The sequence below is a fragment of the Zonotrichia leucophrys genome, chromosome 2 (genome assembly GCF_028769735.1).
Source record: "Zonotrichia leucophrys gambelii isolate GWCS_2022_RI chromosome 2, RI_Zleu_2.0, whole genome shotgun sequence".
In the NCBI taxonomy this organism is placed as follows: domain Eukaryota; kingdom Metazoa; phylum Chordata; class Aves; order Passeriformes; family Passerellidae; genus Zonotrichia; species Zonotrichia leucophrys.
The window spans coordinates 3,827,106-3,852,880 of record NC_088171.1 but is presented as its reverse complement, the minus strand read 5'-3'; the positions used below and the strand labels follow the sequence as shown (position 1 = coordinate 3,852,880).

Sequence of the window (25,775 nt, the reverse complement as noted above, 5' to 3'; positions counted from 1 at the left end):
ATATCACAAATTTGAGCTGCTAAAGGGAATCTTCTGCCTTTGGGTCTCACTGAATTCAGTGTGGACCTAAATCTGTGTTTGGGTCTTGGGGAGCACAGTTGGAATCAATTTTAGGAAATAATTAAAATGTAGAGCAGGTTCTGCTTGTGCTGAAGGAGAACATAGGCTTGAGATGAGCAGTGAGGAGATCCATGTTGGGGTTCCACTCAAATTAAATGGGTTTAATTCCCATGTTGGCAATGAAAGGTTTCTGGAGAGAGGCAGAAGTTCCATCACTTTTTTGTGTGTGATGATTTTTGTTTATGTATCATTAAAAGTAAACACAAACATAGATATAAACATAATTATAAACATAGACATAAGCATCCTTCTGTCCCTGTGCTGGTAATTAACACAGATTGGAACATTTGCTCCCAGCACCCACTGCAGATCCCTTAATTAGCACTGTCCTTTGAGGAACAAGTTCATCACTGTGGATCCTTTTCCCCAAAATTTATTTTATCAATTAATTATTCATTTACAGCCTTGAGTCAAAAATGTGCTTTTTCTTGCACTGCCACACACACAGAGCACCATTTTTAGGAGACAGTGTTTTATACACAGCTCCAGGAATTCTGAAATCCTCACTTTTAATCCTCACTTCCATTCCAGCATGTGCAGGCACAGGCATCACCAATGTCACCTAACCAATGACCCACTTTAGAAATAAGATCAACTCAATTTGACCTGTTCCAGGTCTTAAGTAAATGGTTACCTGTTAATGGAAAAATACTTTTAAATATAAATATTTTTTTAAATTTAAATTAAATTCTTTCAATAAGAAAATTAGATTTTTTAATTATATTTATTTTATACTTACTTTAAACAAAATATTATAGATTTAAATAAAATCAAGATTTTTATTGTATTTATTATATTCATGGCTTCTATTTATTTAAATAAATATTTTATTTATTTACATAAAATTGTTTAAAGAAAAATAATACAAATTGTTTGCATTAAAATATAATTTCTTTCAATAAAAATGATAGAGCCGTTAGACAAGCAAATAAATAAATAAATAAATAATCATAAATAATACAGAAATAATATAATATGTAATATATAATATATATATAATGTATAATGTATAATGTATAATGTATAATGTATAATATATAATGTATAATATATAATATATAATATATAACATATAATATATAATGTAATATATCAATATATTATATATTTATATTGTATATTTTATATCTATTATATAAGCTTATAATATATGTTTTTATATATATGAGCTCTATTTATTTATTTTATCTATGTAAAATAAAGGGCTGAAATATCATTTTTAAATATTTTTCCAGGATTTACAGATCTCCTCACACACTGTACTTCCCATTTGGCCTGTGGCAGGGTGACAGTACGACCCTAAGGGAAGAATTTTCCATCCAGTGGAAACATATGTCCCATTTCTTTATCTCCTCATGGGATCCCCAATAAAAGTGACAGCTGTTACCTCGTGTAGGGCTGGGTTTGAGGGAATTTTGGGCATCTGTTCACCAGGAACACACCCAAAATTCATCATTCATTCGATAAACAAATAAACATTTAACCTGAAATCTCAGCAGATGTGGCTGGGACTGCACTGCTGACCCCAAGGTGGAATTATCAACATCCCAGTTATCAACATCCCATTCACTCTCCTGGGTGAATCAGCATCAGCTTTGCCATTATTGCTGCTAATTTTAATTAGCCAAGTGTATTTGTTCAATGAGGGTTTAATGAAAAAAGCCACATTTCATGATGGTTCCCTAAATAATGGGTTATTACAGAACTCTAATGTTTCTTAGACATGGATAATCACATTTTAGGGATTGTTATAGTGTCCTCTGGCTGCTGCTCTGTTTCTAGGCTGGGCATGGACACTAATATTTATTAATAGCAAAATCATTCCTAGTACAGCAACATTTTTATATGACCATAGATCATTTTTACGAATGCAAAAATAACTTTAAATTATACTTTCAAGAAGTTTGTGCTCTGAAGCAGCTGAAGGTACAACATAATCCCAGGGCAATCATGGGATGTGCTGATCTTAAATAGTGGGTTGGAAATATCTCACCTGGTTTTGGATATTTAAATTTATCTGTGAATTTATGAAGTGATCACATGGATTTCTGGTTCATTAAATAGAAATCAATGGGCTCTTGTAGAAGATGCTTTTTCTGACCCCTTTCAAATGCCTGTCTGGAGGTGAGCAAAGTCACTGCTTGTTTTGGGAATTTCAGAAAGGAATCTGACTGCCTTTACTTGGGTGTCTGATTTCCATATGGAGCAAAATGGGAAAAAAAAAATAAAAGAGACTACAAAAGAAAAATTAACTAACTAAGCTGTCATCTGGAGGGATGCTTTTTGGAAAAATTAGCTGTGTATTTAGCTAAAAATACCAGCTGTTGCTGGTTTTAATCTGCTCTGCTTTAACCTTCACTGCAATTAAACCAAATAGTAATTTTTGAGCTGCTGTCAACATCATGCAGAAAGTTCAAAGTGAAATTCTGAGTGCTTGGCAACCCTCCCTTCTAAAATTTCATTTCACTTCTCGAATCCTCCAGAATCACCAGAATTTTTCATTCCTTTCAGATGCAGACTGTGAATGAAAGTATTGTTCTTAAAATCTCTCCACTGGAGACTTCTTTCCTCCAATGGAAAAAATCTTATTAATTCCTGAGTCTTTTCTCATCTTGTAAATTAGGGATTACAGTGCCTTTCCTTCTAGATAGTTCCAAAAAATGAATTTTTTTCCCTCTTCCACATGGATTTCTGTGATTGATATCCATCAATCATTATTTCCACCAGGAGCTGTCATTTCCATGACCTCTCTGTTGTATGTTAGTATTTCTCCAGTGCCTTCCCAGCACGGGCTCCAGAAACACCCACTCCACAACAAGACATATTTAAAGCATTCTAAGGCATATTTGAAGAGGTAAAAAGAAGAAAATCATATTTTCTGTGATATTAACCTTTCAGTAGGATACAGCAAAAACTAGAGATGGCCCTGGCACAGTGATCTGCACTCCCAGCTGGAGAATTTTCTCTTCTTTGTTTGAGTTTTTTTGGGTTTTTTTGTTTGTTTGTTTTTGGGGTTTTAGGTTGGTTTTGGTGTTTTTTTTTTTTTTGTTTTTGTTTTGTTTTGGTTTGGTTTGGTTTGGTTTGGTTTTTTTTGTATTTTCTTCCCTTATTTTTTTTTCCAGAGAGAGATGATATTGCCTGGCAATGGAAATCTACAGAAGCAAAATCTCTGTTTTTTTCTGCTTGGCACTGTGCAGCTGAAATATTCTGAAATGTATAAACACACCCAAATGGAACTCAATCAACAGATCAGAAATGAGCACATTTTCAGTCCTTTGATTTGCAGTAAGAAGTAATACAAAGGATAATTGACAGTTTCTGAGCATTGCCATATGCGCCACATTTGGAAAATGCTTTCATTCACAAATCCAAATAATAAATATGAGCAGCTCTTACTGAATCTTCCAGCAATTCAGGTAGTTTATGTGATGCTCAGTTGAGAACACTCCCTGCTACATTTACCACAAAACATGGTTCACTGTGTACAACAGAGAAAATTCTCCTAATTTTTACCAAAGCCATAAAACCTCTCCTATGTTGACACCAGGATTAAGGGTTCCTAATTAAAATCCAGTAGAATAAAGAATGTAATCAGGTATTAGAGAGTTTAAGAGGGAATTACATCCTCTGCTCACATTTCAGAACCAAACTCTTTGCCTTGTTGCTTCTCTTGGTTGAACACAATCAGTGCTCAGGCAATGAGCTCTGTTATGGCAAGAAATTGGAAATAGTCTGTCACTGATCCCATTTAAACACAGGGAAACACTCAAGTACTTTGTTGAACTAATTAATTGATTAATTGATTGTGTAAGAAACCCAGGCCTCGTAAGTGCTGCAGTAGAGATGCCAAGGGTGGACAGTGGGATTAATGAGCACGGGGTTAATTGGATTTGGGAAGCAGTCTCTGCCTGAGTTTAGTTTTATCCCTAATCAATTAGAATGGGATGACAAGAGAAGAGTTAATGAGAAGGGAAGTGATGCTCTATTTCCAAATCCTTTTGTGTCCTTTCTGGGGAGACAGTCCTGGTAAAGGGCTTTAAAAGCTGACATGGAAAAATGGTACAAAACCCCCAAACTGGGTGAAAAGACAATAAAAGTCACTGACTTCCCAAAGTGAAAGCTGTTGGAAATATTTGCAAATTACAGTTTCTATTAGTTTGGGTCATGTATTGATAGTTTTTTGTTTAGACAGGAACAAAAAGTGACAGATAAGGATCAGGGGCCTCCTAAAAACCCGAATATCCCTGGAAGATTGTATGCTTGTTTTCTACTGAGGTAAAAGATGCAGGGTTTTGTTGCTACTGCTGAAATTAAGGTCAGCATTGCAGCAGAGGGAAATTGGAAATTGCATTAGCCTGTCAAAAAGGCAAAAGATCAATGCAAAGGTCCAGATTTCTCTTCAAGGATGTTTTGCCTGGATAAATATTCCAACATCCTGCTTGGAAACTGAGGGAAGGAAAGCCCTGTAACCAAGTTTTCTGTGGAAAACATGTATGACCCATCCCAGCATTCTCATCACAGGAATGATAATGAGCCATTGGAGCTTATTTATATTTATTTATTTATTAAAGCAACCAGGACTCTGAAACCTTTGTTTCATCTTAATTTTATATAAGATCCTACATAGCAGTCATAATCAAGTTCAGTGCAAAGGTCCATTATATAATATCAATTTTATGTATAAACCATTAAAAATTAAAAAAAAAATATATATATAATGGCACTTGATAGATAGCAAGTAATTTCCAGCTGGTTTTCATCCATGGGCTTTGCACAGGCAGTAAAGCCATGGGATTACTCCAGCTTTTCCAAAGAGAGGAGGACAAGCTATAATTAAGCCTCCATGGTCACAGCATCATGAAGTCCATCTGCAATGCAGAGAAAATGGGAGGAAAATGCTGTCATCAAAGGATAGTAACTGGATCTGCAATTCTATTCAAGTAGCTGAGCCTCTCAGATGTTTTCTAGCAGAAAAAAAAATACATTTTATGGCCTTTCCCACCAAATTATGAGGACATAAAGCTCTGTGTCTCTGATACTCAAACATGCAGTACAAATAAGAGCATTTCAGCTGGAGATCAAGTCCTTGGTCCTCTGCAGGGGGACATCCTGCAGTGGTCAGGGGAAAGCTGCAGCACAGCTCAAGAACTTTGATATGAGAGTTAATTTGGCCGTGGGGAGGAAAAAATTCCTGTATCTTTGGGAAGAATGGAAGGGTGGAAGATGCTGAGAGCTGCTGAGTGGTTTGGAGAACACTTGGATTGCAAAGGGTGATAGATTTAAGTGTCACTGTAGGGGCAACATGAGCAGATCCTTCAACCTTTCCTAATAATCTTTGCTCTGTTCATCTTTATCCTCTTGACCCAAATGATTGGGAAAAGAGATCCAGGTGACTGCAGGATTTTAGGTGTGGTGGGCACACATTCATGCTTACCTTTGAGCAAGGCATTTAATTTGCTTTCTTCTCTAGGAGTTATTCCAGAACTGACAATCTCTGTTGGGCAATGTTTCAAATTATTTCATGGTTCTTGTTTGAAAAAAAAAAATTGTTTTTCTCTCAGATATGATCCCTGCCCTCTTCAGAGCTAGGAGACCCTTCAATAATAATTGCATTGATCCTGCACTCTGATGGATGCTCCTGTGACAGCCAGACTCAAGGGAAGGACTCACATAATGTTTAGATGATGCTTAGTTGCTATGGTGACCTCAGTCCACTTCTAGTTTCACATCCTTTAACGGGAAAGAGGAAGAAAAGAATAAAGCCATGATTTCCCTTAAATGTTATTGATCATATCTGTGCATAATGCTGCCTCAGCCAGCCCTGTGTGCTCTGGCCTTTCTGTTCTCCATGTGGGACCTCACTGGAATTCTCCCATGATTTCTGGACCTTGTCCCTGTGCCCTGAAGACAAACTGGGATATAGGAAGAAATAAATTATATATCTGTCTGTCCCTGCCTTTACTGCGATGCCTTGCACAAACCTCTGGGTAACAAAGACTTTGCAGAAGCTTTTTCCTCTCCTGGTAGGACAGATATCAAAACCCAACCATCCTCTGGAAATTCCAGTCTCTCTGCCCCTTATGAGAGAAGACTTAAAATCCAGGTGAATTTATCTTCAGGTAGATAAACTGGATGGAATGAGTTTGCCCCACAGCATCAGTTACTCAGATGTCCTTAGGCACCAGCTCTTATTCAAACACACAAATACGAAAAAGGCTTCCCAATCTTACCCTTGATTATCCTCTGCCCCAGTTTTCTTGTTTTCTAAATAAAACGAGCACCACTTCATTTTGTGAGCATTCTCTGTGTGAGCATTCTGTTCACAAATCCCTTTGTCAAGGCAAATGGAGATCTGCAGTAAATGACAGAATAATAGGATCTCAGAATGGTTTGGGTTGGAAGAGACCTTAAAAATCTTCTCAGTTCCACCCTCTGCCATGGCAGGGACACCTTCCACTGTCCCAGGTTGCTCCAAGCCCATCCAGCCTGGCCTTGGACACTTCCAGGGATCCAGGGGCAGCCACAGCTTCTCTGGGCACCTGTGCCAGGGCCTCACCACCCTCACAGGAGAGAATTTCTTCCTCATGTCCCATTTAACCCTGCCGTCTGTCAGTTTGAAGCCATTATCCCATGTCCTGTCACCTCCTGCTGTTGTATAAACGACTTTTAATCTGTAGTTTAGAGTATTGGCTATAGGTCATGAGGCTGGAGAGACCCAAACTCGTGGAAATTGTTGTGGGAAGCACTTAACACAGGGAAAGGTGTGTGCACCTGTAGGGCCATGCACTCTGTGACATTGCCTGCCTGCTGCTTCCCACAGATCCTGCTAATGAAACTGCAAAGCCCAAGCAGATTACCCTGGATTAATCAACCAATTATGGAATCACAGAATGGTTTCTGTTGCAAATGACCTTAAAGAACATCCAGTTCCTACCCCCTGCCACAGGAAGGGACACCTTCCACTATCCCAGTAATGCCTTGTGAGGGCTGACCTAGAACAGAGGCTGGACAGAACTAAAGAATAAAGCAGGGATTTATTCAAAGGCCTCCAGGGATGCACCTTGGGCAGCACCAGAGCCCAGCCAGGGCTGCACCCAAGATGAACCAAAATGGCCCCAAAATGCACGAGCGCTCCCGGGCTCTCTCCCTGGGATCAGTTCTGCTCCATTTGCACCTTGCAGTTCATTGTCCCATTCCAGCTTTAGCCCAGGCAGTCCCACCCTGCTTGTTTTTCTCTCTCCAGCCCACGGGGTTTGTGCTCCTGGGCTGAGATTTGGATCATTTGTCCTTGGTGCCCAGCTGGAGCAGGAATTGTTTTGTCTCCCTGCTCTGTGCACAGAGCTCACCATGCCCTGATGTGAAACTCAAAACTACACACTAAAGCAGCACAAAATCTGAAAATATAAAAGCTAAAACCTGAGACATCACCAGGTTGTCCAACCTGGCCTTGGACACTTCCAGGGATCCAGGGGCAGCCACAGCTTCTCTAGAAAACACAAAGAGCCATAACAAAGGAGCTGTTTTTTATCCATCCATCCGTTATGGTTGGATATTGTGTGTGTGGGGTCGTGTGTGTGCAGGCACAGGACTGGCAGAGGGCTGATGTCCCTTCTAGGGACACAGCGGGCAGGGTATGGAACCAGAACCCATGTGGGGAGCTCAGAGAGTGCAGAAAAGCTGCTAAGTAGCCTGCTGCTGCTGACTGTGGCTTTGCCAGCCGGCTGAACAGATTGCTGGAGCAGGAGAGCAGCAGGCAGCCACGGGGAGGGCAGAGGGGAGGCTCAGCGTGGTGGATGCCACAGAGTTGTGCACGAGAATTTGCTGGTTTATTTTGCATTTAGAAATTGAATGTAAAATTTCTAACCAGTGATATATAAAGCAGGAATGAAAAAAATTAAACTCCTGCCCAGCCAGGCTGTTATTCACATAGCTGGACAGCAGAGAGGAGGCTCAGCGTGGTGGATGCTGCAGTCTTGCACGAGAGCTCATTGGTTTATTTCGTATTTAGAAATTGAATGTAAAACTTCTAATCAGTGTTGTATAAAGCATGAATGAAAAAAATTAAACTTCTGCCCATCCAGCTTGTTATCCACATAGCTGAACAGCAGAGAGGAGGCTCAGCATAGTGGATGCCGTGGAGTCCAGTGCAAGAACTCGCTGGTTTATTTTGTATTTAGAAATTGAATGTAAAACTTCTAATCAGTGCTGTATAAAGCAGGAATGAAAAAATTAAACTCCTGTCCATCCAGCTTGTTATCCACATAGCTGGACAACAGAGAGGAGGCTCAGCGTGGTGGATGCTGTGGAGTCCAGTGCAAGAACTCACTGGTTTATTTCATATTTAGAAATTGAATGTAAAACTTCTAATCAGTGCTGTATAACCCAGGAATGAAAAAATTAAACTTCTGCCCACCCAGCTCGTTATCCACATAGCTGGACAGCAGGATAACAAGAGGTTGTAAATGTGTTCCACAGCCCCTTCCTGCCCCAGTGGCTGCACTTTCTGTGAGGGCGCAATGTGCAGTAAAAACAGTGCAGGCTTTCCATGTTGATCTTAACGCTGTCAAAATCCAAAACCTTTCGGAGAATTACCTCTGTGGAGCAGCCCCCCAACCCACAACACAGAGATGAGAACAACAGGACTATGGGAGAAGTGTGGGCAAGGCAATTCAGGACTGAAGAGCTTTGGAAGCCTTTCATCCCCTCCTGCCCTGCCACTAATAAGGGACAAACGCTGGAACAAAAGGGTTAAATGCGAGCTGTGTTCAGATAAACAAAGCCACAGGATGCCAGGCAGGTGGAGAGCAGCCAGCACAGATTTGGCACCAAGGAGGAGATCTAAAAGGCTCTGAGGCTCATCGTGCACAGGCTGGTTCTTGGCTTCAGCTTCCCCATCCCTGTCCGCTTTAAATCAGGAGCAACTGCTGTCGTCGAGTTTCTCATCAGTTGTTGCATAGTGAGGGGTGAATTATGAGTTCTGGGTCTCAGTAAATAAAAATCAAAGAGGAAAGTCTGATAAATGTGCAAGAAAAGGGCAGGAAAGGTCTGGGTCTCTGCCACCAACTCTGTGGGGAGCCATTGGCAAATCCTTGGATTTTTTTTAACTCCCTCTTTTACCTCTTCCCGCAGAAAACAGAAATAAGGAGTATTTTCATTACTTGGTCTTTAGAACTGGCAACTCAGCATTCTGATAGATCTTCTCTAGGAACTCTGAGCAATTCCACAAATAACATCTAATTACCAATGTCAATTAAAGCATTAATTGTAAATTTGCTTCCCAAAGAGTGACACTTACTTAAGTCTGGTCAAACAGCAAATAACACAACCTGTCAATACACTGGATAAACCATCCTGAGTTGAGGAAATCAGCAGCTTCCTCAGGAGTTTATTGACTGATAAGAGCAATTATTGATTTACTAAGTGCTGTTCTAAGGCACTGTTTTGTATCTGCTGTCGTGTCCATATTTCATAGTTTGGGTTTAACTACATGTGAGAAGCACAGATGTCATTCAAATAAGTCATAAAATTGTGATATTTAAGATGTTGCCATCATGGAATAATAGAATTATAAAATGGTTTAGGTTGGAAAAGATCTTAAAGCTTATCCAGTGCCACCCCTGCCATGGCAGAGACGCCTTCCACTATCCCAGTTGATCCAAGCCCCATCCAACCTGGCCTTGGACACTTCCAGGGATCCAGGGGCAGCCACAGCTGCTCTGGGTACCCTGTGCCAGGGCCTCACCACCCTTTGAGTAAAGAATTTTATCCTAATACTCAACCTAAACCTGCCCATTTTCATTTTAAAGCCACTCCTTGTCTGTCACTACATGCTCTCCTCTAAAGTCCCTTGTAAATGTAACCCTTGAATTAAACCCCTGAAAAATGTGTTTCCAGTGGAAATGCAGATGAAAATAAGATTTTATTTATTCTTCATTTCTGAGAGAGCAATGCATTTTATTAGACCATTGCATAATCATATTAAAGGGTTTTCTCTTCTTCATCAGTGAAGTCAAACACACCCATTTCTCATTGTTTGTGTTCTAAGAGTAGGAAATCAAGAAGGTTTGTGGGATTCAGTGAGGGGTCCTGTAGTTCTGCCCACTCCATCACTGACAGTGGAGTAAATTTACTGAGGTCACTCCAGAGTCTTAAAGGCACTAAAGTGAAAATATAACCCAGAAAAACAATGTTTTGAGGTAATGTTGTGAAAAATGAGAGTGTGTCTGGGATTCCTCACAACCCTTTAGATGCAAGGTCAGGTTTATGTAAACCTGTTAAATGTTGTGCACAAAACAAATCCATTTGAATTCCATTTCATTCTCAGACATGTGAGGAAGCAGCACCAATGCCATGAATTTCTGTCAAATAAATTTCCATATTTTGCTTCAGGATATAGAAACTTGCACTAGCTGAAGGCAGGGCAGCAGCTGCAGTGTGCAGGAATTCAAAGGCATGTGGTGGCTGTATGTTCCCTCATGTCCTTTTATATCTATATAAAAATATATCTGTTTATATATATAAGTATATCTGGTTTTATATATAAATATATCTGTTTATATAGAATATAGATATATCTTGTATAAATATATATTTATATATGTTTATATAATATATATTATATACATTTTATATATAAATATATAATATATAATATAACAATATATACATATATAATATATATGTATTTATATATTTTATATGCATATTATATGTATATCTGTTTATAGATTATAAAATACTTATACATATAATATAAATATAAAAATATATACTATATATTATAGATGTGTTTATATATTAAAATTTAATATTATATATTATATCTGTTTATATTATATATTTATATATAATATATGAATGAAAACATAAATAGATATATATTTATACATGCATATACACAGATATATTTTATATGTATAAAAATACACATATTTAAATAATTACATAGAAATACAAAAAATAAATGTCCATACACCCACAAATATAATTGTATATATGTTCATTTTTTCCCAACACTGAATAGATGAACTTTGACATTTTTTTTTGTAATTCAGGGCATGATGTTCAATGTAAATCTAATTAACTTCTTAGTATCTTAACTTATTAGTGAAAACTGAGTTGATGAATCAAGCCTAAAAGCCTGTACAGACAAATGTTGTACTGGAACTTTCTTCAGTACATTAGGTAGGACTGAGATATAGAAATATATGTTAATAAAAGGCTTGCTTGCTCCTGCAAATCAGAAAATTAATGTTGTTAGAAAAGTGAGTCCCTTCATAATGTCCAAAGAGAGTGAAATTGAATAATAATAATAGTATATATAAAAAATATTTCTATAACAAGCCTATTCCTTTCAGAAAAAGTGCATTCATGTGTTTTAACTCTTATTATGGATGTCATGAAATTAAAAATTAACTAAAATTTATTATTTTAATCTCAATGAGACTAACTGCTATCTCTGTTTAGAATTCAATATTGATAATTTTTATGTCATGCTTTTTAGATTGTAGGGGGAAAACAGCTGCATTCAAAACATTTAAATTTAAGAGAAATGTGGTTTTTACAGCCATCACTGTAATAAGCAGAATGTCAGGAACATCAGGCATCAATCTACATAATACTGGCCCGGTCTTTCTCTAGAAAGAATTCTGCACAGTTTTAAGGTTAAATTACAAATAATAAATTAAAACTGGATTTTTATGAGGTTTTGGGGAGCTTTTCTTGCAGCTTTTTCTACCCTGCTTGTGTGGGTCAGTGAGAGGCACGGGCTGCTGAGCTGGGTGACCTCACTAAGAGGACAAATTCCATCAGAGCTGCTGGCTGGAGTGGCAGATGCTGTGAAAAGCACCATGGAAAAAGTGATAGAGGAGTGGTGGTTTGCCCTTTGATCCTCTGATGCACCCACAGATAAAAAATCCCACACCACAGCCTGACATCCGTGTTCTGAATTCAGATCTTAGCAACATATCCTGATTTCAGCAACAGATTCCTAAAACTGAGCTACACAGCTGCTAATAAACCTGGGGTTGGATTAAGGAGGAAAAAAGGTCTCTCCAAACTATTCTGCAGAGCAGAATAGATAAATATTCTATTATTTAATATTCTAATATTGACCATCACTGAACCCACCACACTATCCCTGATATTCTGCCAGGAATGAGGAGCACGGGCTCAGCTCTGCTGCAGCACCTGCCAGCTCAGCCCTGTGCAGAATCTGAACCCCCTTGGCTGCAGGAAAATGTTTGCTCAGAGCACTGGAGACACCTCCTCAGAATTCAGAGACCTGCCCAACATCTGCCAAAACCCAGGAGCTAGAGTCACAGAATATCCTGAGTTGGAAGGGACCCACAAAATCATCCTGTCCCTGCACAAAATCCCAACCTGTGCATCCCTGGGAGAGGTGTGCAGTCTCTCCTGGAGCTCTGGCAGCCTTGGGAATGTGCCCATTCCATGATTCAATGCCTCGCCACCCTCTGGGGCAAAAATCTTTCCCTAAAATCCAGGCTAAATTCTCTCTGTGGAACCCTGGGAGCAGCAGGAGCAGGGCAGAGAAGGATGGGGACTGTGGGTGTTCTCACTGTGGCTTCCAGGATCAGCCCTCCAAGATCCCCAGTAGGTTGGATGTGTAGGATTAATATTTAATAATCCATCCAAAGTCACAAAACAGCCTGCCTGATGCTTCAGATGAGTTTTCTATACTCTCACCATCATTTTCACATTAAACAGTCTTTTTTCTGCCTTAAAAGCTATAAAAGCACATCAGACTTTAGAGGAGACACAGAAATCAAGGAGTTTTAAATTATTACATGAATTGTAAAATAAACCCCCCACATTTTATGGCATGCTGAAAACCCTCCTGTTATTTTTTTATTCTTTAGATGTTTTTTCCTTTCCCACAGGATCAAAATAATTTTTTATTTGGATTTCACTTTTAACAAAACCCTTCTCACACAATTTGGTGAAGGTTTTTCCAGCCCCTCATTAACATTTGACCACTGGGGTTAAAAGGGGAACAACCTGAAGCCGTGTTGGGGCTCCAGAGGGTGCAGAACTAAACTGAAATGAATATTTCACCTGCTGTGGTGGTCAGTGAAGTGCTGGGAAGGTTTTTTGAGAGTGATTTGCAGCAGCTCCCTGAGGCTCCTCTGTGCACGGTGCAGCAGCTCCACTCCCTGGCTCCAGGCAGCTCCAGCTGAGCCAGAACCCACCCAGGGGCCAGGAAAACCTGATTTCAGCCCAAATCTGATTAAACATTGAGCACAAGGGGTTGGGACGTTGGTTTGGCATCATTTCAACAATTTTTTTTTTTTTTTAAGAACAAAAGAAAGGGAGATTTCTAATGTAATCCCATAGTTTTATCATTTCCCATTGGGATAGTTGTGTTTTAGGATATTGAGCAGCATGGGTTTGGACACAGTGTTTTGGAAATGTGTGTCTTCCTTACTTTGAGACATTCTCCTAAAAAGTAATTTTTAAAAACTTTACAAAAAATCTACATCCATTTTTTTTCTTCCCAGATGATGAAACTTCATGAAACCAGATATTTAACAATATTCCATCTTCTGAAAACCCTTTTCCACTCATAAATATGCAGGACTAAGAAAAAATAAAGATTTAAACCTGCAGTTCTCCTTTTTTACGGGTGTCAAAATTTTATCAAAATTAAATTGCAACCTATTATCATTATGAATTAATTCTTTTCATTCTTCTAATTGCAGGTTGGGAAGTGGATAATTTGGGGCAAACCCATGCAGGTAAGAACCACTTTTGCTGCCCATGTCCTCATTATTTCTGTTCCCCAAAATGGTGTGCACATGTTAATTGCAGATTATTAAAAAGTTGTCTGTGTATCAACAATTATGACAATGATACATTGGTATTTAACTATAATACTTGCACAAAAAGTGGAATTAAAAATCTCATAAGTCTCTATAAATCAATGTGATTTTACCTAAAGCCACAAAATGATCTTATTTAAATCAATTAACTAGCACTCTTTGTCATTGACGGATGGAAATAATTTTTCATTAATTCTCTGAAAACTGGTCATATTTAAATACCTGAGGATAATAAATGTAAATTCCTATAGAAATCATATTTGACTTCTATATTTTTACAATAAAGTTTACCCCTATTTATTGTCTGTTTTTAATTCTAAATTTAGAGCTTCAGCTTTGATTTAAACTCTCAAGTAAAGCTGTGTTTACTTCCTGAGAAGACAGCACCAAGTATTTATTGCCTTTGGGCCTGATCTAAACAAATAAAAATCAATTTCACTCCATTCACTGCTTTCCACTGAGACCAGTTTGGGCTCTAATAGAAAACACAATCAAAACAATTTCATACCCAATTTCCACTTTTGTAGGTGATTATGACCTGCTGGAAAGCACAGCCCAGTCTCTCCTAGGTAAGAATTAGAACCATGGAAATTTTTGTCTCTCTTCTTATTTATCTCTCTGTTTAAAGAGAAGATCTCAGGTTTTTTGGTTGGTTTTTTTTCTGCAATTTTGGTATTATTTTCTAATCAGTTCTAATTGTTATGATGTATTTTCTGCTCTGTTACTTCTAGCAATATTATGAAAATTTATTCCTCCTCTATTAAGCCTTGCAATCTAAGAAGTGTGCTGCTATAAATTATATCCACCTGCTTAACAGTAATCACTAAATAGTGTTAAAGGAAGTCAACACCATGATTCAGTGCTTTTTATTTCCATAGAAAACTGGGGATGAATGTGCAAGAGTAATTTAACAAAATTTGCCGAGTAATGCAATGTTGTTAAATGAATGCTGTGATTAAAGAGATATATTCTGCTGCATGCATGGCAAACAGATTCTCTTAAATAAGGTTAAAAATAAGGTTATGAGAGACTAAACTGCTCTAAGAATGCAAAGCAGCACAGCTTTAATAGCAAAGAGCAAATTCAAAACTTGGAAATTTCCATCAGTTTTGGTCAAGGTGCAACTGAAACTCCAAAAAGTGGGATAATTTTATAAATTGAAGCTGTTCCTTTGTGCTGGAGAAGAAGAAGGGCAGCAGCAGCCCATCCCTAATTTTTTGGAAAAGCCATTGAGCTTTGAGAAGAATAATGGTGCTTCAAAAGAGCCCCACAGGGGCTGTCTTACCTCAGGCAGCTTTGTGGGTAAATGAGTGTCAGGAAAATCTCCCTCTTCTGCCCCAACTCTTCATTCCCAGTAAGGTTTTAAAGCCTAAGTTTATCAGTGAAACAATTTAGGAGCTGTTTCTTATATGAGATTAGCCAAAAAAATTATGGTATTCAAGCGAATATTTGCTTAAAATTAAGGTTATAAACCAGGATTGGAAATAATTAATAGACAGAGGAAAGTGAGAAGCTCTGAATTCACCAACTGAGGTCAAGCTGGGCATCTGGAGATGGAGAAGAGCACATTGCCATGAAGACAGGGAGAAAACAAAGGAACATGGACTGGGAATTTCTCTCCCAGTCTCAGTTCAGACTGGGAACAGAGAAATTCCCAGTCCACGTTCCTTTGTTTTCTCCAGACACTTCCCACAAAGTCACTCTGAGATCAGAGCCTGGGCTTGGAGATGAACGAGTGGGATGTGTTTTATCTGCAGGGGAGCAACCCAGCTGCCTCTCCATGGATATATAACCCATGATTATCTGAGATAACCCACAGCATCCTGACTGGCTTCCAGCACCTGGACCAAAAAATCATGTTAGTCTGGTGTTTCTCACCAGTCCCAGGCATGTGCCTCAGATATAAACCATTAAAAACAGCACAAAGGGCCTGGTTTTATTCACTGGACTTCGCCTTTGACCATGTGGAGTGGAGATATCTTCATCAAAGGTGGAGTCACCAGATGGCTTTTTGAAAGAAATGGACATTTAGTTGACCCCTGGTTTAGGAACCCTCTTGAGAAAGAGATTTTTGGTGGTCTGGAGTCACTGAATGTATTAATTAAATATTTTTGCTCTCTGGTGACCAACTGTAGTAACAGCCATGCATTAGGTGCCTGTTGTAGGACTGAATCATTAAAGACCTCATTAAATTTCCAGAATTAAATCTGTGGATAGGCAGATGAACAGAGCTTCCAGTAGAACTGTGGGGTTTTCTTTGCATCAAGGGGAGGGAAGGGATGCCCTGGGGTTTTTTCTTGGGATGTGACATTCCCACCTGCCCTTGGCACAGGGGACATCAGCAGGAATTGCACTGAGGATGGCTGGTCTGAACCTTTCCCTCATTATTACGATGCCTGCGGCTTCGATGAGAACGAAACAGAGTCTGATAACCAGGTGGGAATTAATCTCATAATTAAAAACAAATGAAGGGGAGAGGGGGGAAGCAGCAGACTGCTCTCTGTCCAGCCTCTGGTCATGTTCTGATTTAATAGTGATCAGAACAAACAATCAGATGTACATGGGTATGGGAATAAATCACATGGAGTCCATTTTCTTCATGGTGGAAAAAATCCCCTTCTTTATTCACATAACTCCTTTTTATTCAGTTTTACAGATCTCATGTGTGACTCCAATTGGTCAGTAGCTTTCTTGCCAATTACTTTATTGGTTAGAAACAAGTTGTTATTCTGTATTGATTGGCCACTCAAACCCCTGGTGTGTACCTGTAGGAAAACTTGTTTGTGACAGATAGTTTTCATTTTTCTATCAAATGGTGCAAAAACAGTTTATACATGTGCCAGTTGTTTTTCACCCAGGAATAGGTTGAATATGTTGTTATTTGTTATGTTAACAAATTGCTCACACCAGGATTGCTTTCACATGGGAACTTGCAAAGTGCCAGCTTGCCTTAGAACAGGCTAGCCAGAGCAGGCCTGATTATATAAAGCCTTTCTTTATTATTTTTCTACCTTTACTGCAACACATGAGTATAAAACTGCGAGCAGTGATATCTGAATCCTTCCTAGGCCTGTATTGAATTTTTATAGAAGATGAGCTTTTAGTGTTGATGTAGCTTGGAACTTCCAGAATTGCAGGCTAACCCTTTATCAACCCTGTTGATAAAGAGTTTCTTAGCCAACTGTTTTGGGTTTTTTTCTACAGATAATTATAAAAAAATATAGATAGTAGTCTTTGAAAAAATAACCTCATATAGATAAATATAAATATAGATAGCTCATTTATAAATAACCTCAGGGTGTGCAGACCCAGCCATAGAGCAGCGCTTGGTGCACAGTGAGATCTCAGAGGAAATGAGGAGAAAGCAAAGACACAAATCCTGCCTGTGGTTCCTCCTGCACATTGGCAGCTGTGTGGCTGTGGATGAACCCTTTAACCCTGTTGTTTTTTGCCTCCCAAGGATTACTACTATCTCTCAGTGAAGGCTCTGTACACGGTGGGATACAGCACTTCCCTGGTTTCCCTCACCACTGCCATGGTCATCCTGTGTCGCTTCAGGTGAGTGGGAAGGAGGAGGAAGGGAGCTGGAGCTCAGCTGCCCCAAGCTGAGTTCAAGGTTTTATCTCACCAGAGGTAGAGTGGGATATTTGCTGGGTCCCCAGGATGAAGGAGGAATTGATGTATCTGACTTGATGTTCTTAGAAGGTTATATTATTATTATATTATATTATATTATATTATATTATATTATATTATATTATATTATACAATACTCAATCTATACTAAAGAATAGATAAAGAATACTTACAGAAGGCTTAACAAGATAATAATGAAAAACTCGTGACTCCATCCAGAGTCACAAGGATGGTGATTGGTCATTAAGTAAAAAACAATTCACATGAAACCAATCAAACAACCACCTGTTGGATAAACAATCTCTAACTACATTCTAAAGCAGCAAAACACAGGAGAAGCAATCGCATAATTCTCTGAGGCTTCTCAACTTCTCAGGAGAAAAAATCCTGGCACCAGGATTTTTCAGAAAATATGACAATGACAGTAGAATACGAAGGGGAAAATCCTTTAGCTGAGCTGCTCCCCCAGCTTGGACACACTCCAGAAGTTGCATTTCAGCAGAGTGTAAATGCAGCAGGAGAAGCTGTGGGTTTGGTTTATGAAACTTCACAAGCTCCATTGGGCTTGTTCTGTTGTCTATTTTATGCTTCTCTGCATCCTTTTATGAGAAAATCCCCAAATGCTCCTCTTTCTCAGGTTTAGGACCTGTACTCTCGGGTTTGTTGTTGGTGAAATGAGGTATTAAAAGCTGAAATGGCTCCCATGGTATTAAAAGTTCTTTTTTCCCAGCCCCGTGCTCGACAAAGAAGTCGAGATCCCTCAGCTCTGGTTTTCAAGGCTGTTTATTTTCTCTTATCTATGACATTCTTTCTCTGACCTGCTGAGATCTGTCCAGCAGGTCAGTTCGTGGCACACTGACCGCCCTCAGGGTGGTGTTTTCTTTTTGTACTAAAAACTACGTGTACTTTATTTACAATAATTTTCCAATACCTATCACCAATGTTAGACAGTCTGTCTCTACTTTAAACCACTCCAAAAGTGATTTAAAGTCATTACAGCAGAAGATGGAGGAGAAGAGGAAGAAGAAGAGAGACAAGACACACCCAGATCCCTCCATCCTGCCACTTCAACCCCCATTCTAAATCCCCAAAATTCCACTTTTTCACCCTGTGATAAATTCACTAACATTCTACTCAAACCCTTGCGGCTTGTAAATGTTCACACAAAGTTGGTAATTGTTTCCGTGGGCTAAAATCAAAGGCACAGGTGTTTGTGACTCTGTGCCAAGGTGTCTGAGCCACCCAGGGCAGCCAGAGGAATGTCCTGGGTTCTGAATCTGTACTAACACAGTCTTGCCTTAGATGTTGCTGTTCTTAGCACCAAGGTGCTCTGGTCAAGTGTGTTCAGGCCCAGTGTGACATTTCCACGAAATAAAACTATTTTCTTTATTTCTCTTTTTACCCCCACTCCCCTCCTCTTTCCTCTCCAGGAAGCTTCACTGCACACGGAATTTCATCCACATGAACCTTTTTGTTTCGTTCATCCTCCGTGCAATATCTGTGTTCATCAAGGACGGGGTTCTTTATGCTGAGCAGGATGGAAACCACTGCTTCATCTCCACGGTGAGTCCAACTGAAACCAAATCCTCTTCCTTTACTTTTTTTCAGCTCAAGATGACAAAAAGCAGAGGGGCAGGCAGCAGTCTGTGGAGTGTCATGATTATTAGGGGAAAAATAGTTGGTGTTTAATTTCCTCCCAGTTCTCAGCCAGACTGGATGTTTCATGTCGTGATGTCACCAGTGGCCTTCAGAACAAACCTACAGGTTTTCTTTTCTGACTCTGCCCTGATTGTTCCTCCCTTTCCCAGATCTGCTCAGTGATAGGTGGGATGGGAGCAGACACAAGCAATTTCCTTCATCTGAAGGTCTGGTTTTTCATTTGTTCAGGATGCCAGGCAGAGTCATGTGTAAAACAGGGCGACCATTCAGACACAGAGAACACACCTGATGGCCACACTCTCAGAAAATCATCAGCATTACCCACATCTTTATCTCTTAAATATGCAGTTTCATGCAGAGAACTCTTTCACTGATGCATTTAGCATTTATTATGTGTAAATCCCAATTCCTTTCACATTTAAGGCTAGTATTTGATATGATAAATCAGCTCACTGGGTGTAATTATGATAGAATTACAAACTGAGCTCTCCTTTATCCACCCGGTTATGAGCTAAACTCCCTGTGAGTCACTTCCACAAGGCAAGTGCAGCTGTGGAGTTTCTTAGTCAGCCTTTTCTTTGTCATTGAAACTAGTTTTTTGCTCTCAGTTCTTCTCCACAAGAAAGCTGAAGCCATGTTAGGTCTGAGTTTGCTCCTGCCACTCTTCCAATGGTGGCATCTGCCTCTTTGTTTGGAAGCACTTAAAGCATAAAACACATTAAAATCAGCCATTTTATGACCAGATCTTCAGCCAGGGTAGAGCTTCCATGAAGAAACTCGAGATCTGATGGTTTAAACACCTTGATGGTAGATTTGGCCTAGAGGATGAAGTGGGAGCTAATCATGGCTTCCAGCAGGAGCTTCCATTTTATCCACAGATTCTGCTTGGATTTGTCAGATTATGCCCTTTTTTCCTCACACAAAACACCAATTTATCAAATTATACCCTTTTCTAACTCAAAAATAAAACAGTTAAAAAGCATTTTAAAAACGTTTATTCTGAGTTTCATGTAAAAAGTAAAATAATGCAAATATTGTAATTCACACCATCACAAAAAAACCCCAACTATTTCCTAATTGCAATACATTATAAACATGTCTTAACCTATCAACTTTTACCACACCATACTATAAATACCTTAAAGCAAATAATCTAAAATTACCTTCATAAATCCTACTACAGTACATCTTTCAGAGTTTTATTTCTCCAAAATATCTAATCTTATTTACAAAACCACCCTTGAAAACTTTTTCTAATTCCATTTCTCTCTCAACAATATCTATCCTCTTCCACAACATTTCTAAATCAACATTTCTTATCTCAAAATTTACATACTAGGTAAATCTTCTATCAAACTTAAAAAAAAATTCTACAAATTCATTTCCCACAGGATTTGTTGGAAAATCTTATTTTTGTCAGACTAATGGCATCTCACTGGGGTGCAGCACTGGAAACACCAGTGTGCCCCCCACTCTCACAGGGTAGAGCTTGGTTGCCATCGTAGGCCTTTGTCACAGAATAATTTAGGTTGAAAAACCTCTAAAATTGAGTCCAACCATTCCCAAGCACCCCAAATTCACCCCTAAACCACATCCTCAAGTGCCACATTTCCACATCTTTTAAACACCACCATGAATGGTGTCTCCACCACTGACCTGAACACTGTTCCAGTGATTGGCAACCCCCTCAGGAGAGAAATTTTCCTTAATATCCAAACTAAACCTCCCCTGATGCAATTTAAGACAATTTCCTCTTTCCCTAGCATTTGTTACCTGGGAGAAGAGACTGACCTTGTTACCACCTCCTGTCAGGGAGTTGTAAAAAGCAATAATGTCCTCCCTGAGCTTTTCTCAAGCTTTAACAAACTCAATTCCTTTTGTTGTTGTTTTTTTAAATTCTATTTTATTTTTATATCTATTTTTATTTATTATATTTCTATTTTAATTTTACTTATTATTTTTTATAATTTTTTTTTACTTATAGTTTTTATTTTTATTTCTAATTTTCATTTTTCTTTAGTTTGCTGCTTCCCCCTCCTGTCCATGAATGAAAGTTTCCATCTTTATTTTTTCACAGCTGATCACTCAGCCTCCTTTTTCCTCACACTAACTTCCATTTTCTGTCCTTGAGTGACAACACTGATGATGGATGGCAAAGAAGTGCAATTCCCAGGAGGGTTTATCCTTTCAGATCCCACTCTCAGGGCTTTCTACATTCATCCTGCCATTTCACATCCTTCTCTGGGTTTCTTGGTACACAATTGGCTTTTTTCTTCTCTGCATTTAATCCTGGAAGGGGGTTTAAATCCAGCAATTGGTGTTCACTGGGGCTGTGAGCCCTCAGCAGCACAGGATGTGCTCAAGCTGCTCTGAAATGTTCCTTGACCTCTTCCCACTGGTAAAATTGGCTTCCTCCCCATCCAGGCTTTGCTGTCTAAGTGATACCTGCCATTCTTCACATTCTTTAAAACCTTTACCATTAAAAGAGTATAATACCAGCCCCAGCTCTTTCCACTGAGATCTGGAGAGGTTGAAAGCATTTTTTTCTAGGCCCAAGCAATGCAGAAATAACTTTGTTCTTCTCCATCCCCTGCAGGTGGAATGCAAAGCAGTGATGGTGTTTTTTCACTACTGCGTCATGTCCAACTACTTCTGGCTGTTCATCGAGGGGCTGTACCTCTTCACTTTGCTGGTGGAGACCTTCTTCCCAGAGAGGAGATATTTCTACTGGTACACAATCATTGGCTGGGGTAGGTGGCAATTCTTGTCTCCAACGTGTCTTGGTGTGCAGGACGGCTCCACAGACCACGTGTGGTGTTATTGTATTTGTGGGGTGCCCCATGGCAGGAAGGAATGATGAATCTGGCTCCATGTTCTCAGAAGGCTAATTTATTATTTTATGGTACTCTATTATATTAAGGAATGCTATACTAAATTATACTAAAGAAAACAGAAAGGCTAAAAAGATAATAATTAAAACTCATGACTCTCTCCAGAGCTTCAACACAGCTGATCATGATGATTGGTCCTTAAATCAAAACAATTCACACGAAACCAATGGAACAATCACCTGTGGGTAAACAATGTCCAAACACATTCCACATGTGAGCACAACACAGGAGAAGCAAATGAGATAAGAATTGTTTTCCTTTTTCTCTGAGGCTTCTCAGCTTCCCAGGAGCAAAATCCTAGGCGAAGGGATTTTTCCAGAAAATATGGCAGTGACATGGTATTTTCATGTCAGGTTTCAAACTATAATTTTAGTCTTGATGGTGTTGAAATTATGTTGGAATCATGCTGGAATTCGAAATGCAAGGAACTCTCAGAACTTTGGAGTTGTAAGCCAAATCTTAGAACTAAACAAAGGATTTGATCTGAGACCTTGGAAAAGGCTCCCAAACTGAGGTGACAGAAGTGAAAATGTGGATTTATAAAAGTCCAAATTGTGGGCATGGGGGGTTGCTAATTTGTCACCCTGTTCTTCCAAAGTTCTTCTAAGCCTTCTGATGTTTACATTTTTGTAATGGAGTTTCTCATGCACTTTTATGTAAATAATGATTGTTTTGCATTCCTTTCTGGAGGAAGAGAGAATTGGTGGACTGTTGGTTTGACCAGTGTGGTTGGACAGGTGGCAATTTCATCCTCCAATCCATCGTCACTTTTGGAATTGTATAAATATCAATATTTATAGTTTAAAGCAGAGACATATTAAGCTAAGGAAAGTTTAGAGTTTTAGAGTTTAAGAAATATAAAAATTAAGCAGTTACAAGGGTAAACAAGGGGTTTAGAATGCAGTACTGTAGGTTTGTGTGCCATTACATGATTGACTAAGAAACACATGGCCCATGCTTACAAAACATATGGACCCAAGCTCACACTGTAGCATGGGTCCATAAGACAAAATATTTAGGGATTAAGTCAAAAACATAAATATCTTTGTGGGCAGTGTTTTATTGGTCAATAACTCCTTAAAAGCTCTTTAACTAAAGATCTTGTGACCTTCTGAACTATGCAGTAAAGATGTGAGCTGAACTCACACTTCCTGCCCATGTAGAGGATAAGAAAAATAAACTGCATCATCAAAAGCAATTCAAAGGTCCCATCTCAAATCCCTTCCAAAATTCCCCACAAGTGAATTATTACAGCACAGAATTACCACTGCAGCCCAAGCTGTGCTGTGATTTTTTGTGTGAATAGAGTTGCACTGATATTTGGAGGACACCACATCTCTTGCAGAGGAGTAATCTACAACAGAAAATTGCCTCCTGCAAGATATGATCTTAACATCAACTTCTTTCAGCATAATCAAATCTGCAAGGCTAAGTCTAGTCTATTTTCTAAGGCTTCATTTGTGCCTTTCTTTCAGATAATAACTAAATTGAAAATGTATCCAAAGGGTATTCACATCTGCTTATCCTACCTGGATGGGAAATAAAAACTTGCACTGGGAAGGAACAATATTTATATCAGAAAAGCCAGTTAAATGATGATAACCATGGTAATTATTTTTCATTCTGGCCTTCTGGATATAAATTGATTCCTGTGATGTGTTAATGCAAGCAATTCTTTGCAGATGTTTTGTTTGTGCAGAAGTCAGATGGTGAATGCAGAAGAATACATTCATTTAAAACGTTCCCTGAGAATGTTAAACTCGATTTTTATACTTACAGGCACTTTTGAAATAGAAATAATCCTGTATATTCATGTTTTGAAATAGAAGTAATCCTGTATATTCATGTGTAAAATCTACACACAAACCCCATACCTTAAGCTATTCTCCTTTGAAAAAACATCTTTATGTAGCCTGAACCTTCAAGAAATCAACAGATGGTCTTGTTTTTTCCTTCCTGAAGCAGCTGTACACAAACCAAAATTTTCATCTCCTGGCAAAGACTCCTTACAGAAAGAAGAGAAAATATTTCATAAGGTTTAGAGGTAGAGAAGGTATAGAGAGAAAGGAGTCAGCAAATTATGATAAATAAGCTGTGCCATAAAAAGGCTGTTGGAAATGGGTGGTTACTGGAAAAGGCCTTTGGGAAAGAAACTGCTGGAAAAGGTGTTCAGGGTTCCTTTTGTACCCTCCACAGCTGTATAATCACATTATAGCTGAGAGAAAAGTGTGTTTCCAAGGAGAAATTGGGGGTTATGTACATGGAAATCTGACAATTAGAAAAGAAAGCAATGCAAAATGGCAATTTGTAAAACCTTCTTAATCTGAACATAAATCAAAGGTTGAGTTCCTATAATTAGGTTTGCACAATTTTCATATCTGTCGATTTGTCTGAATGTGAGAATACTGAAAACCAGCATATATTAACTGACTTCAGTATTTATTAAATCAGTCATTGTATTGAATAAACTGCCCAGATGGATTCATTCTCTACTGCAACCTCAAAATATTTAGTTTTTAGTTGAGTGCCATAGATGGTAACTGGCATTGAGCTAAACTGGACTTCACAGAATCCCAGAATGGTTTGGGTTTTAAGGGATGTTAAATATCATCTATTGCAGCCCCTGCCATGGCAGGGACACCTTCCACTGTCCCAGGCTGCTCCAAGTGTCCAACCTGGCCTTGGACACTTCCAGGGATCCAGGGGCAGCCACAGCTGCTCTGGGAATTGTATCCCAACCCCTCACCACCCTCCCAGCCAGGAATTCCCAATTCCCAATCTCCCATCCATCCCTGCCCGCTGGCACTGGGAGCCATTCCCTGTGTCCTGTCCCTCCATCCCTTGTCCCCAGTCCCTCTCCAGCTCTCCTGGAGCCCCTTCAGGCCCTGGAGGGGCTCTGAACTCTTCCCTGGAGCCTTCTCCTCTCCAGGGGAACATTCCCAGCTCTCCCAGCTTTTCTCCCCAGTAAAGGGGTTCCAGCCCTTGGACCATCTCCGTGGCCTCCTCTGGATTTAATTTCAGCAGGTCCATGCCCAGCTTGGATACCTGGTCCAGGTCCAGCTTGTGTTGGTGGACACAAACTCCAATCACTTCAGATTCAAAGCAGCATCAGCAATATCCATTAATAACTCTCCAGATTTGGACAGTTCTCTTTTGGTTTCTTTTTTAAACACAATTATTTTCTCATCTCCCACACGTTTCAGCTGGACTCACAGTTCCCCTGATCTGCTGGGAACAACTGGCAATTTGCAAAGCCATCAAAGGCATTTCCAGACTCTTGGATTCCATCCCTGGAGGGCAAATGCAGCCCCTCAGCTCAGGCTGGTGGGGAGGGAGATGCACTGAAGCAGTGAGAAAGGAGAGCTCAGCACTTTGCAGCATCTGGATGTTGATCTGTTCCTCCAAATGTGCTGAGACCTCAGTGTCCTCATCTTGAGGGATTAATGAGAACTGCATATGGCTCTGTTGATCCAGGCAGTTTTTCCTTCCTAAATCTGCAATGTGCTGGTGAATTCTCTGGATGGATTGCTGTCTTCCTGAGCCCTCTGCTAATGCCTGCTCCTAATGATGCCTCAAGTTGTAGGTTTTATATTTTTCAGATTCTGTGCTGCTTTAGTGTGTGGGTCTGAGC

General features: G+C 39.3%; 1 protein-coding gene across 12 annotated transcripts in view; it reads left to right on the top strand.

The window, feature by feature from the left end:
* Positions 1–25,775, top strand: part of ADCYAP1R1 (ADCYAP receptor type I) — a 149,442-nt gene that overhangs the window by 89,423 nt on the left and 34,244 nt on the right. For all 12 annotated transcript variants that reach the window (XM_064703822.1, XM_064703821.1, XM_064703820.1 and 9 more), the window contains 6 exons: positions 13,839–13,874; positions 14,486–14,527; positions 16,291–16,394; positions 17,419–17,516; positions 19,025–19,157; positions 21,850–22,003. In XM_064703822.1, the coding sequence (XP_064559892.1) occupies positions 13,839–13,874; positions 14,486–14,527; positions 16,291–16,394; positions 17,419–17,516; positions 19,025–19,157; positions 21,850–22,003 (567 nt within the window). The remainder of the gene's footprint in view (positions 1–13,838; positions 13,875–14,485; positions 14,528–16,290; positions 16,395–17,418; positions 17,517–19,024; positions 19,158–21,849; positions 22,004–25,775) is intronic.